The sequence below is a fragment of the Oncorhynchus masou genome, unplaced genomic scaffold, assembly GCF_036934945.1.
Source record: "Oncorhynchus masou masou isolate Uvic2021 unplaced genomic scaffold, UVic_Omas_1.1 unplaced_scaffold_1552, whole genome shotgun sequence".
Classification (NCBI taxonomy): Eukaryota; Metazoa; Chordata; class Actinopteri; order Salmoniformes; family Salmonidae; genus Oncorhynchus; species Oncorhynchus masou.
This window is the reverse complement of record NW_027005571.1, coordinates 17050-31421: the sequence shown is the minus strand read 5'-3', so window position 1 is coordinate 31421 and position 14372 is coordinate 17050. Positions and strand designations below refer to the sequence as shown.

Genomic DNA, 14372 nt, shown 5'->3' with positions numbered 1-14372 from the left:
CACCAAAATCACCTGTGTTCATACCACCGGAGCAAGACTAAAACACAAAGAAACAACAACACAACTTTGTCTCCCTTCTGCATTCAAGCAGCGCTTTGCAGCTGATTCAGACTGGGCAATAGGTGTTTATAGCCGCGGATATGTGCGCATTCTCGCAGGGTTGTGAAGAGGAGGTTTCAGCACGTGCTCAAGCTACGCTATGAACTTCCCTCTCACCCGTTTCAGCAAACAGGTAGTTAGTACCTGCGCTATATAAGCAATCCACAGATCAAGTTATGAAGGAATGGCCTATGCACCCTGTGTTGTGCTTACTACAGATGTATGGACCTCCAGGGCGACAGAGAGCTACTTAATTAACACACTTCTTCTGCCAAGTGGAGGCCTACAACACAAGAAGACTAGAACAGTGCAAAATGGTGTATAGAATGAAGGTGGGTGGAATATATGAGGCTTGTATATCAGGGTTGGGGTCACATCCATTTCATTCCAGTCAATTCAGAAAGTTAACCAAGTTCCAAATTGTCCACAGTGTAAAGCATTGAAGATAATTTCAATTTCAATGTACTTCCTGAATTGACTGGAATTAAAATGGAATTGACCCCAACCCTGCTGTATATTCAATGTGTCACATTTAGTTTTACTGATGTTTATACCAAGTATAAAGGTAAAGGTAAAGCTCCGCCTTATCTCAGTTCACTGGTCACGATGGCAACACCCATCCGTAGCACGCGCTCCAGCAGGTGTATTTCACTGATCATCCCTAAAGCCAACACCTCATTCGGCCGCCTTTCGTTCCAGTACTCTGCTGCCTGTGACTGGAACGAATTGCAAAATCGCTGAAGTTGGAGACCTTTATCTCCCTCACCAACTTCAAACATCAGCTATCTGAGCAGCTAACCGATCGCTGCAGCTGTACATAATCTATTGGTAAATAGCCCACCCATTTTCACCTACCTCATCCCCACAGTTTTTATTTATTTACTTTTCTGCTCTTTTGCACACCAATATCTCTACCTGTACATGATCATTTATCAATCCAGTGTTAATCTGCAATATTGTAATTATTCGCCTACCTCTTCATGCCTTTTGCACACATTGTATATAGACTCCCCTTTTTTTCTACTGTGTTATTGACTTGTTAATTGTTTACTCCATGTGTAACTCTGTGTTGTCTGTTCACACTGCTATGCTTTATCTTGGCCAGGTCGCAGTTGTAAATGAGAACTTGTTCTCAACTAGCCTACCTGGTTAAATAAAGGTGAAATAAAAAAAATATTAAAAAAAATATGTGGAGTCATCACACTCACACACTGTGAGGCCTTTAATCAGCTTAATTTCCAGAAAATAATGCATCTCCCACAATATACTTCTGTTGCTGTAAGAACATTAACTGTTCTACTGTGTAGTTAATGTTAATGCTCCCATGCCTTTCGATGCTCTGCAGGACAGTCATTATTATTTTATTTTATTCAGAGAACTCAGTGCCTCTGATCCCCACTGGAGGGCACTATCTATCCACCAACAGCCAGCCCAGAACCAGGAGCCCCCAGGAGATTGCAGTATCACCGCACCCCACACGGAGGCACTCTAATGGCACAGCGCGGCCCCCACAACGCCACAGACACAGAGGGACAGAGGACTCCATCCTCTTTGGGGTTGTAGGAATGAGATGAATATAATTGGTTTCAAATCAAACCAATTATAAATGACACAACACCTTCAGACTAATATAATCTGTCAGAATGTACTAAGACAAGAGCAGCAGGTCTGGAGGTGTTTTATTCCTTGTTGAAGTCATAAACAGTCAGTTGTTGTGAGGCAGTTTTAGAAGTGAGGCACTGTACCTATTGACAAATAATCTATCTGTCTGCTCTGTCTCTGTCTCTCTGTTTGTCTTCATCAGGATGAAAGCAGCTCCTCTGACCACAGTGACTTGGATAGCTCTGTCATCCCTCTGCCGGCTGTCTGCCCACGCCTACCTGCAGCCCCCAATCCACAGAATGTACCCACAGTCAGGAAACAAGCTCTTCTGTTCCTGAAACCAGATATGCTGTGGCACCCTCTGTCTTCGGCAAGGAGGAGTAGTGCCAAGGCCCGTCTCACTCAACTAAGACTGAGATGGTTAGCAGAGGTGTGTAGCAGCTGCATTGATGACACACACATACACACAGCCGTCCCTGTAATTCCCTATAGAACCCATATGGAAGCTAACAACAAGAGCCCAAGAAGTTCCTCCCTTTAATTTCCCTTCTTTCTCTTATCATTTTGCTGAGTGACTTAAGTCTCCGTTTTTGCTTGCCATGTAGTGTCCTTGGGAGTCTTGAATGTCACTTGAAAATTAGTCACTAATGTATAATGTAACTATGAACTATAAGGGGCATTATTAGCCAGTGGAACCACAACCTTTGTTTTTTCTCTCTCGTTCTGCAGTGTCGTTGTCCTCCAGTAGGGGTTTCTCTCTGAGGAAGACTGAGGACGACCCCCGACCTTCCATGCCGCCCCAGAACCACCACAGCACTCAGCAGGTCAGAAAGATCAAATGAGAGCTGACCTGGGTTCAAATACTATTTAAAAATGTTCAATACTTTGAGCATTTGCTTTAGCCTGCCTGCAGTGCCAGGTGTGCAGGGTTGGGATAGTATGAAGCCATTTTTATCTCAATATCAAATCATTTCTGGTTAACAATTAAGTACCTTACCTGTGATTGTTTTACATTAAAATGTTCAAAAAGAAACAAAAATAGCTTCTTAGCAAAGAGCAATTTCTCAATCAACAATTTTTCTAGGACAGTCTGGGAGTGGTCTGAGGGTGGGGGAAATGTAAAACTACCTGTTATTGGCCGTCACGTGTGGAACTCTCTTTCTTATTGGTCTATTAACTAATTTACCGCCTGAGGACGTCACCATCCAGATCAAAACTCCCACCAAGATAGCTTGAAATTTCAGGCAGTCTTTTCAAACAGCTCTTAAACTAAAAGGGCGTTATAATAATTTTCACAATTTCACAGTATTATTCCAACCACATAGTGTGGAAATATATATAAAACAGAGGAAAATAAAGATTTTGACTGCACTGGGCGTCAAACTAATTAACATAATACAAATATCCCTATCAAAATCCGTCTGTTTAAGCTAGAGATATATATATTTTTTTGTATAGCCTCAGTCCACCTCATCCGCCAGTCGGCCTTCCGTATCTGCGGTGAAAAGTGGCAGGGATACAGCACTATTTGTCAGACCAGGAGACATCCTGAAAATCGAATTTTGTCACAAACGTCTGGTTTGGATTACTAACTAACATGCCTCTTCATGGAAAGATGAGAGTGCCACGAAAACGATGGTGTTTTCCGTTTTGGTCTACGACCCCGACAAGCCCCACCGGACTCTTCTGAAGTAGGTACCGTTGATGTGCCAACTTTTGTCTGTAGTGTCCGAACCATTTGTGCTAAAAAATAATATGACCCCAATCACGAATATTATGGATATATTGGAACTAGTCAATACATGGTGGCTTAATTTAAGGATCTGCCCCTTTTGTCAATTTTCACCTAAATGTCATACCCAAATCTAACTGCCTTTAGCTCAGAACCTGAAGCAAGGATATGCATATTATTGATATGATTTGAAAGGAAACTCTTTGGAATTTGTGGAAATGTGAAATGAATGTAAGAATATAACACAGTAAAAGATAATATAAAACAAAATCATGCATTTTTTTGTACCATCTGTGAAATGCAACAGAAAGGCCATAATGTATTATTCCAGCCACGGCACCATTTAAATGTTGGCCACTAGATGGCAGAAGTGTATGTGCCAAGTTTTAGAATGAACCACTGCATTTCTGTTCGAAATGTTGTATCAAAACTGCCCTAATGTGCCTAATTGGTTGATTAGTAACTTTTCAAGTTCATAACTGTGCACTCTCCTCAAATAACAGCATGGTATTCTTTGACTGTAATAGCTACCGTAAATTGGACAGTGCAGTTAGATTAATAAGAATTTAAGCTTTCTGCCAATATAAGATATGTCTATATCCTGAGGAAATGTTCTTCTTACTTACAAACTCATGCTAATCGCATTAGCCTACGTTATCTCACCCGTCCCGTGGGAGACACACCGATCCTATAGAGGTTATTAAATATCCAGACCTAGTGGAGGCTCAATGAAGCTTGTCGTCTTGAGTACTTTCTTATTTCATTCTCGTTGGCACCAAAAATTAAAAGCACGTTGCTAGGGGACAGAATGCGGTCGGATATTCAAATAATAGGCATATGCAGTTGAAGCCGGAAGTTTACATACACTTAGGTTGGAGTCATTAAACCTCGCTATTCAACCACTCCACAAATGTTTTGTTAACAAACTATTGTATTGGCAAGTCGGTTAGGACATCTACTTTCGGCATGACTCAAGTCATTTTTCCAACAATTGCACACAGACAGATTATTTCACTTATAATTCACTGTATCAACATTTCAGTGGGTCAAAGTTTACAGAAAATGATGTCATGGCTTTAGAAGCTTCTGAAAGACAAATTGACATAATTTGAGTCAATTGGAGGTGTACCTGTGGATGTATTTCAAGGCCTACCTTCAAACTCAGTGCCTCTTTGCTTGACATCATGGGAAAATCTAAAGAAATCAGCCAAGACCTGAGAAAAAAATTGTAGACCTCCACAAGTCTGGTTCATCCTTGGCAACAATTTCCAAACGCCTGAATGTACCACGTTCATCTGTACAAACAATAGTACACAAGAATAAACAGCATGGGACCACACAGCTGTCATACCGCTCGGGAAGGAGATGCGTTCTGTCTCCTAGAGATGAATGTACTTTGGTGCAAAAAGTGCAAATCAATCCCAGAACAACAGCAAAGGACCTTGTGAAGATGCTGGAGGAAACGGGTACAAAGCATCTATATCCACAGTAAAACGAGTCCTATATTGACATAACCTGAAAGGCCGCTCAGCAAGGAAGAAGCCACTGCGCCAAAACTGCCATAAAAAAAGCCAGACTATGGTTTGCAACTGCATATGGGGACAAAGTTTGTACTTTTTGGAGAAATGTCCTCTGGTCTGATGAAACAAAAATAGAACTGTTTGGCCATAATGACCATTGTTATTTTTGGAGGAAAAAGGGGGAGACTTGCATGCCGAAGAACATCATCTCAACCGTGAAGCACGGGGGTGGCAGCAACATGTTGTGGGGTGCTTTGCTGCAGGAGGGACTGGTGCACTTCACAAAATAGATGACATAATGAGGATGGAAAATGATGTGGATATATTGAAGCAACATCTCAAGACCTCAGTCAGGAAGTTAAAGCTTGGTCATAAATTGGTCTTCCAAATGAACAATGACCCCAAACATAAGTCCTGAGTTGTGGCAAAATGGCTTAAGGACAACAAAGTCAAGGTATTGGAGTGGCCATCACAAAGCCCTGACCTCAATCCCATAGAAAATGTGTGGGCAGAACTGAAAAAGCATGTGCGAGCAAGGAGGCCTACAAACCTGACTCAGTTACACCAGCTGTGTCAGGAGGAATGGGCCAAAATTCACCCAACTTATTGTGGGTAGCTTGTGGAAGGCTACCCGAAATGTTTGACCTAAGTTAAACAATTTATAGGCAATTCTACCAAATACTAATTGAGTGTATGTAAACTTCTGACCCACTGGGAATGTGATGAAAGAAATAAAAGCTGAAATAAATCATTCTCACTATTATTCTGACATTTCACATTCTTAAAATAAAGTGGTTATCCTAACTGACCTAAGACAGGGAATTTTACTTGGATTAAATGTCAGGAATTGTGAAAAACTGAGTTTAAATGTAGTCGGCTAAGGTGTATGTCAACTTCTGACTTCATCTGTATATTACTCTGACATAATTTCCACGAAGGTGAGGATATATTGGAAGTTTTGAATATAACATACAGTACCAGTCATGGTAAATAATAGTGACGATATCAAAACTATGAAATAACACATGTAGTAATCAAAAAAGTGTTTACAAATTAAAATTCTAAATCAAATAGACAAATGATCCATGGTATGACCATCTTAAAACAATTCCATATGTCAGCTTGGACTTTTAGGGGTTCTAAGTTTCTGTTTTGTTTGCCATGTAATGTCCCTGTGTCTTGAATGGCATTTGACTAATGTACTAACTGATGGAGACTGATCAATACAAAGTTCTGTCCTCCTATTATTTTTGGTTGAAGTTTGGTTTAACAGTATAAAGCAACCAGAATGGAGAAAGCATATTAAAACGACTTAGAATATATTTGTTACCATCCTATGGTAATGCAATACCCATAATGCATATTTAGAACTTTTATTATTTAAAAAAAAATCAAACTGTCAAAATTGAATAAAGTACCATGATATTATAATTTTGTCCATATCACCCAGCTTTACAGAGAGAGCAGCAGGTCATAGAGCCCCACAGTGGCCGACGCGATGACCCACGACCTTCCACACCACCCCAGACCCACCACAGCACTCAGCAGGTCAGATAGATCGACTGAGAGCCGACCTGGGTTCAAATACTATTTCAAATCTTTCAAATACGTTGAGCATTTGCTTTAGTCAGCCTGGAGTGCCAGGTGGACGGGATTTGTACTTTTGGTGCCATGAGCCATTTTGTATTTTGCATCACTGGATATGTAGTGTATGTGAACGACTGGGGAGTTACTAGTTTCGAACATAGAAATATAATTACTAGACTGGTTCCCCCATCACAGGTCATTGACTTGAATGGGGGTTTCTGTTCTAGTAGCTCTGTTTCTATGGTTTCTAAAATACATTCCTCTGCCTCTCAACTTGAGGACCCACACCAGATAGTGGCTGCGCCAATGCCTATGTCAATGCCTGCAATCAGAATGCGGGTCAGGGTTCAGTATAACGTGTGTCTGATCCCAGTACCACATACAGTGGGGAGAACAAGTATTTGATACACTGCCGATTTTGCAGGTTTTCCTACTTACAAAGCATGTAGAGGTCTGTAATTTTTATCATAGTTACACTTCAACTGTGAGAGACGGAATCTAAAACAAAAATCCATAAAATCACATTGTATGATTTTTAAGTAATTAATTTGCATTTTATTGCATGACATAAGTATTTGATACATCAGAAAAGCAGAACTTACCCTGCCGTAGCCTAGTGGTTAGAGCGTTGGACTAGTAACAGGAAGGTTACAAGGTTACAAGTTCAAACCCCCGAGCTGACAAGGTAGCATTAGATTATTTATATAAATGGTGAAAAGCACAGGAGCCAGAATGGAACCTTGGGGGACACCAGTTTTCAACTCCACATGGATACATTGCTATCTGTTATGAGGTGGTTCTTGAAATGTGACCTAAGAATCAGAATCATGTCATTGTCCTACAGGAACAGGGCATCTGAAGTCAGTGAATCTGTCCCGAGCTGTCGTTCTGCCCCTGCCCCTGAACAGGCAGTTAACCCACTCTTCCTTGGCCATCATTGAAAATAAGAATTTGTTCTTAACTGACTTGCCTAGTTAAATAAAGGTTTAATATATATATATATATATATTAGCAGCAGGGATTTTGGCCCGCTCCTCAAACAGGCCTTCTCCAGATCCTTCAGGTTTCGGGGCTGTCGCTGGGCAATATGGACCTTCAGCTCCCTCCAAAGATGTTCTATTGGGTTCAGGTCTGGAGGTCTGGAGACTGGCTAGGCCATTCCAGGACCTTGAGATGCTTCTTCCGGAGCCACTCCTTAGTTGCTCTGGCTGTGTGTTTCGGGTCGTTGTCGTGCTGGAAGACCCAGCCACGACCCATCTTCAATGCTCTTACTGAGGGAAGGAGGTTGTTGGCCAAGATCTCGCGATACATGGCCCCATTCATCCTCCCCTCAATACGGTGCAGTCGTCCTGTCCCCTTTGCAGAAAAGCATCCCCAAAGAATGTTGTTTCCACCTCCATGCTTCACGGTTGTGATGGTGTTCTTGGGGTTGTACTCATCCTTCTTCTTCCTCCAAACATGGCGTTTAGATCAAAAAGCTCTATTTTTGTCTCATCAGACCACATGACCGCCTCCCATTCCTCCTCTGGATCATCCAGATGGTCATTGGCAAACTTCAGATGGGCCTGGACATGCGCTGGCTTGAGCAGGGGGACCTTGCATGCCCTGCAGGATTTTATTCCATGACGGCGTAGTGTGTTACTAATGGTTTTCTTTGAGACTGTGGTCCCAGCTCTCTTCAGGTCATTGACCAGGTCCTGCGGTGTAGTTCTGGGCTGATCCCTCACCTTCCTCATGATCATTGATGCCCCACGAGGGGAGATCTTGTATGGAGCCCCAGACCGAGGGCGATTGACCGTCATCTTGAACTTCTTCCATTTTCTAATAATTACGCCAACAGTTGTTGCCTTCTCACCAAGCTGCTTGCCTATTGTCCTGTAGCTCATCCCAGCCTTGTGCAGGTCTACAATTTAACCCTGATGTCCTTACACAGCTCTCTGGTCTTGGCCATTGTGGAGAGGTTGGAGTCTGTTTGATTGAGTGTGTGGACAGGTGTCTTTTATACAGGTAATGAGTTCAAACAGGTGCAGTTAATACAGGTAATGAGTGGAGAACAGGAGGGATTCTTAAAGAAAAACTAACATGTCTGTGAGAGCCGGAATTCTTACTGGTTGGTAGGTGATCAAATACTTATGTCATGCAATAATATGAAAATTAATTACTTAAAAATCAGACAATGTGATTTTCTGGATTTTTGTTTTAGATTCCGTCTCTCACAGTTGAAGTGTACCTATGATATAAAATTACAGACCTCTACATGCTTTGTAAGTAGGAAACACTGCCGATTTTGCAGGTTATCAAATACTTGTTCTCCCCACTGTAGGTTAGTGTATTTGTGTCTTCTTGCATGTATGTGTGAAAGAGAGTGAATGTTTAAAGTGAAATGTCAGCCACATGAGGGCCCTTTTGGCCTTGCTTGAGATTAAACTCTGGCTTCTATAATAAGGGTGTGTGTGTTCGTGTGTGAGCAGGCGGCCCAGCGTTACAACCAGGCCTATGGCCTCCTGCCTCGAATTTCACTGCAGAAAGAAGGCGCTGTGAAACACCATTACACCTGGCGACCGTGGCAGCTTGCACTGTGCCCGGTCCGCACTACTTAATATAGGTAATGTGTATTTACTTAGTGAGTTTGTATAAACTTGTCATTTTTCCAGTAGTTGGTATTATTTGTTGGTGAAATACTCTCTTGAAAGCAAAGCTATGAAAGTCAGGCCTTTGTGTTTTTGCGTCCCTGAATGTTGTTTCAGAAGCATCTGCACCCACCAATACAAACGTTATGAGAAACACAGACATACAGTGCCTTCAGAAAGTATTCATACCCCTTGACTTATTCCACATTTTGTTTTGTTTCAGCCTGAATTCAAAATCGATTAAAAATATAAAAAATCTGATCCGTCTACACACAGTGCCCCATAATGACAAAGTGAAGACATGTTTTTAGAGATTTTTGCTAATTTATTGAAAATGAAATACCGAAATATTTCATTTACAAAAAAAAACTAAGTCAATACATCACCTTTGGCGGCGATTATGTCTGTGAGTCTCTAAGAGCACACTTGGATTGTGCAATATTTAACCCATTATTCTTTAAAAAAAGTATTGCCATAGATTTTCAAGCAGATTTAAGTCAAAACTGTAACTCAGCCACTCAAGAACATTTACTGTATCTTGTTAAGCAACTCCATTTGACCTTTTGTATTAGGTTATTGAAAGGTCAATTTATCTCCCAGTGTCTAGTGGAAAGCAGACTGAACCAGGTTTTCCTCTAGGATTTTGCCTGTGCCTAGCTCCATTCCATTTCTGATTTTATCCTGAAAACAAGCATACCCCAAAAATAATGCAGCCAACACTGTGCTTGAAAATATGGTGAGTGGCACCCAGTAATGTGTTGTATTTGAATTGCCCAGTAATGTGTTGTATTTGTATTCAGGACAAAAACTTAATTGCTTTGCCACATGTTTTACAATATTACTTTAGTGCCTTTAGGATGCATGATTCCTTCTTTTCACTCTGTAAATTAGTATTGTGGAGTAACTACAATGTTGTTGATCCATCCTCAGTTTTTTTCCTATCATAGCCATTAAACTCTGCAACTGTTTTAAAGTCACCATTGGCCTCATGATGAAGTCCCTGAGCGGTATCCTTCCTCTCTGGGAACTGAGTTAGTAATGACAACCTGTGTCTTTGTAGTGACTGGTTGCATTGATACACCATCCAAAGCGTAATTAATAACTTCACCATGCTCAAAAGGATATTCAATGTCTGCTTTTTGAATGTTTACCCATCTACAAATAGGTGCCCTTCTTTGCGAGGCACTAGAAAACATCACTTTTCTTTGTGGTTGAATTTGTGTTTGAAGTTCACTGCTTGACTGAGGGGTACAGAGAGGACATTGTCATTCAAAAATCATGTTAAACACTATTATTTCACACAGAGTTAGTCCATGCAACTTATTATGTGACTTGTTAAGCACAGTTTTACTGGACTAACTTATTTAGGCCATAGCAAAGGGATTAAATACTCATTGACTCAAGACATTTCAGATTTTCATTTTTACATTATGGGGTATTGTGTGTAGGCCAGTGATCAAAAAATACTAATTTAATACATTTTAAATATTTTAAACTATTTTTTAACACAATAAAATGTGGATAAATTCAAAGGCTGTGAATACTTTCTGAAGGCACTGTATGATACTGACTTGTACGACTCTGTGCCATGTCCCTATATGGGCTTGTAGGGGCACATAATTCAGTACCCTCTCTTCAGTGATGGTAACAGCACCGCCCCGCTTTCTGCAGTAGCCTGACAGACAGCGGTGAGTGTGCAGGACTGGCCAGGCTAGGTGTTTGTAGTTGTAAAATTGTCTAACTCTGACATTTTAGGCCGTCTTTTATACAAAATCTTGTCTCTCCACTCTCCCACGCCCATGCCCTCGTAGTGTCTGGAGGAGTTGGACTCGAGTGTGAACCTGTTGGGTGATGGACCCTGTTCGGCCTGCTGTCAGCCTGCCCCCTACTGGACAGCCACTCCCTGCCGGCCTGCAGCCTCATAGCCTGCTACCAGTAGCCATACAGCCTCATACTGGCCAGCGCCTTTGCAGATAAACAGCAACACTGCATTGTACTGGCCAGTACCCTGGCAGGTAAACAGGCTCATTGATAACCTTTTTAAACTGATATACAAATATTATTAGCATTAGATTATTTATATAAATGGTGAAAAGCACAGGAGCCAGAATGGAACCTTGGGGGACACCAGTTTTCAACTCCACGTGGATACATTGCTATCTGTTTATGAGGTGGTTCTTGAAATGTGACCTAAGAATCAGAATCATGTCATTGTCCTACAGGAACAGGGCATCTGAAGTCAGTGAATCTGTCCCATAACGCCCTGTGCTCTATGGGCTTTGAGCTGGTCCTGAAGACTCTGCCTCTCCAATGTCTCACTCAACTCGATCTGTCTGCCATCCGCTGTGGAACCGCTGACCACCCTCCTTCAAAACTTCTCAAACACACACACACACAAATGCACACACATACACACACACACACACACACACAAATTCAAATACAGTTATTCTATTGTGTACTTTCACATTAATTAAGCATTGTTTGTCTAAAGAAATGCATAAACTATCACAGGATCTACAGTAAGTATTTACTTAGTAGAGGAAATTTGTCCAGGAAGGTACACGATAAAGACTGCAAATCTAAGAAATGGATCAGTAAATTATGAGGAGCTTTTAATAGAATTTGTTGAAACAATTGTTTGCGTTTCTGGTCTGAGGCAGGCGCCTTGCAAGTTGAGAAAACATTTCACAGTTTGAAAAGGAAGTTTGTCATCCGCTTATCTGCTGCACAACTTTGCCTTTGGTATTCAAGCTAAGAAACGTGTTGATATGGTAATTAGGATACAATGGTTGTATCTTAATTGTATATTTGACTTAATGGGGAGCTATGGCAAGATGATATTTAGAGGAGCAAATGTAGTTGTCACACCCTGATCTGTTTCACCTGTCTTTGTGATTGTCTCCATTATCCCCTGTGTATTTTATACTTGTGTTCTCTGTTTGTCTGTTGCCAGTTCGTCTTGTTTGTCAAGTCAACCAATGTTTTTTGTCTCATGTCCTGCTTTTCCCAGTCTCTTTTTCTCGCCCTCCTAGTTTTGACCCTTGCCTGTCCTGACTCTGGGCCCTCCTGCCTGACCACTCCACTTGACCCTGCCTGTCGTCCTGTACGTTTGCCCCTCCTCTGGTTTACTGACCCCTGCTTGCCTTTGACCTGGCTATTGCCTGCCCCTGTTGGATTATTAAACCATTGTTAATTCGGCATTGTCTGCATCTGGGTCTACCTGATAGTAGTGATGGCTCCTCTGTAAGTAAGATTCATGTCAACTAGTAATGTTTAAACTGAGAACTCAACACTGACATATTGGGTGATAGTACTATGTCTAACTGCCTGGTTAAGGGCATACCATGAGATCTGGGATTTGATTGGTCCCTTGCTGAAAATGGAAAAGGAGTCACAGAGAACATGGTTCTCGTTGGTTCCTTTGTGTGTTCCACAGGATGACTGCTCCCTGACCCACCTGAATCTGGCGGGAAATGGACTGATGGACAGCAGCATTTCCACCCTCGCCAGGTGTGTGTGGTTTCTCTCAACGTACACTACTGTTCAAAAGTTTGGGGTCACTTAGAAAAGTCCTTGTTTTTTAAAGAAAAGCACATTTTTGGTCCATTAAAATAACATTAAATTGATCAGAAATACAGTGTAAATGACTGTTGTAGCTGGAAACTGGAAAATGACTGTTGTAGCTGATTTAAAAAAAAAATGGAATATATACATAGTTGAACATAGGCCCATTATCAGCAACCATCACTCCTGTGTTCCAATGGCATGTTGTGTTAGCTAATCCAAGTTTATAATTTTAAAAGGCTAATTGATCATAAGAAAACCCTCTTGCAATTAGGTTAGCAATTCTGAAAACTGTTGTCTGATTAAAGAAGGAATAAAACTGGCCTTCTTTAGACTAGTTGAGTACCTGGAGCATCAGGCTCAAAATGGCCAGAAACAAAGGACTTTGTTCTGAAACTCGTCAGTCTATTCTTGTTCTGAGAAATGAAGACTATTCCATGCGTGAAATTGCCAAGAAACTGAAGATCTCATACAACGCTGTGTACTACTCCCTTCACAGAACAGTGCAAACTGGCCCTAACCAGAATAGAAAGAAGAGTGGGAGGCCCCAGTGCACAACTGAGCAAGAGAACAAGTACATTTGTGTCTAGTTTAAGAAACAGACGCCTCACAAGTCCTCAACTGGCAGCTTCATTAAATAGTACCTGCAAAACACCAGTCTCAATGTCAACACTGAATAGGCGACTCCGGGATGTTGGCCTTCTAGGCCGAGTTCCTCTGTCCAGTGTCTGTGTTCTTTTACCCATCTTAATCTTCTATTTTCATTGGCCAGTCTGAGATATGGCTTTTTCTTTTGCAACTCTGCCTAGAAGGCCAATGTCCCGGAGTCGCCTCTTTACTGTTGACTTTGTATTTAGCTAGTTGAGCTGCCTGGGTTTTTTCCAAGAGTCTGCCCTGTACGTTACCTCTAGTTCATGTGACCTGACTGTCCAGTACTGAGATCTGTATGTTCTGTGTGTCCTGTTGTCCAGGTGTCTGCCTCGCTGTCCCTCCATGGTGTCTGTGGACCTGGCATGGAACCCAGCGGTGACCTCAGTGGGACTCCACAGCATCCTCTCCAACCGGCGAGCTTTGACCTATCTCAACCTCCAAGGTACAGTAGGCCTATAGTAGTCTGTTGGTTCTCAGTCTGATTCTGTCTCTTTCTTAGTCCTAATTTGTTACCTCTCTCTCTCTTTATTCAGGTTGTCAGGTAGCCGGACCCTGGGACAGCTCTAGTTTGGACGACTTGTCACACCAGGTCCAGGACCTGTGGCTGTGCTCCCAGGTGCTCAACAAACTGGACTGCAAGGCGCTGCAGCAGATCTGGGGCCAGAGGAGGCCCGGGGGCTGCTTCCTCTCCAGGGATGCCAAGTGCCTGCTCACTACTGCCCCTTCACTGTGAGGAAGACTCCTTCAGTTTTCACACCTTTAAAGACTGGTGTCGCTCGATTCCAATGTGTACACTTGAGATGATTTACACTCCTTGGTCCTCATATTTGAGGCATCTTTTGGTGACACAGGCTGCAGAGGGATCTCGGCACCAATATTTTGAATGCATTATGTAGGTATAATTATTACAGGGTGTGTGTGGGAACTCTTTCAAGACTGTTGGAAAAGTTTTCCTCAAGAAGCTGGTTGAGAGAATGTCAAGAG

The 14372-nt window shown here is 41.9% G+C and overlaps 1 protein-coding gene across 2 annotated transcripts; it reads left to right on the top strand.

The window, feature by feature from the left end:
• The first annotated feature begins 362 nt into the window (after positions 1 to 362).
• On the top strand, positions 363 to 14146 carry LOC135531203 (tonsoku-like protein). Of its 2 annotated transcripts, XM_064959320.1 has the most exons (9): positions 363 to 431; positions 1474 to 2131; positions 2431 to 2525; positions 6404 to 6501; positions 9012 to 9145; positions 10982 to 11185; positions 11393 to 12683; positions 13709 to 13830; positions 13922 to 14146. In XM_064959320.1, exons 7-9 carry the CDS (start codon positions 12553 to 12555, stop codon positions 14119 to 14121), a joined length of 453 nt encoding a protein of 150 aa, XP_064815392.1. In that variant the 5' UTR covers positions 363 to 431; positions 1474 to 2131; positions 2431 to 2525; positions 6404 to 6501; positions 9012 to 9145; positions 10982 to 11185; positions 11393 to 12552; the 3' UTR covers positions 14122 to 14146. The 2 variants fall into 2 exon arrangements, with proteins under 2 accessions (XP_064815392.1, XP_064815393.1); XM_064959321.1 differs by lacking the exon at positions 363 to 431 and having other exon boundaries at positions 1355 to 2131.
• Positions 14147 to 14372: the final 226 nt, after the last annotated feature.

Excerpts from the sequence above, each read along its gene's own strand:
- LOC135531203 (XM_064959320.1), top strand. The coding sequence starts at position 12,553 with ATGGAAAAGGAGTCACAGAGAACATGGTTCTCGTTGGTTCCTTTGTGT. Across the intron at positions 12,684-13,708 it reads AGCATTTCCACCCTCGCCAG|GTGTCTGCCTCGCTGTCCCT; the intron begins GTGTGTGTGGTT and ends CCTGTTGTCCAG. Across the intron at positions 13,831-13,921 it reads GACCTATCTCAACCTCCAAG|GTTGTCAGGTAGCCGGACCC; the intron begins GTACAGTAGGCC and ends CTCTTTATTCAG.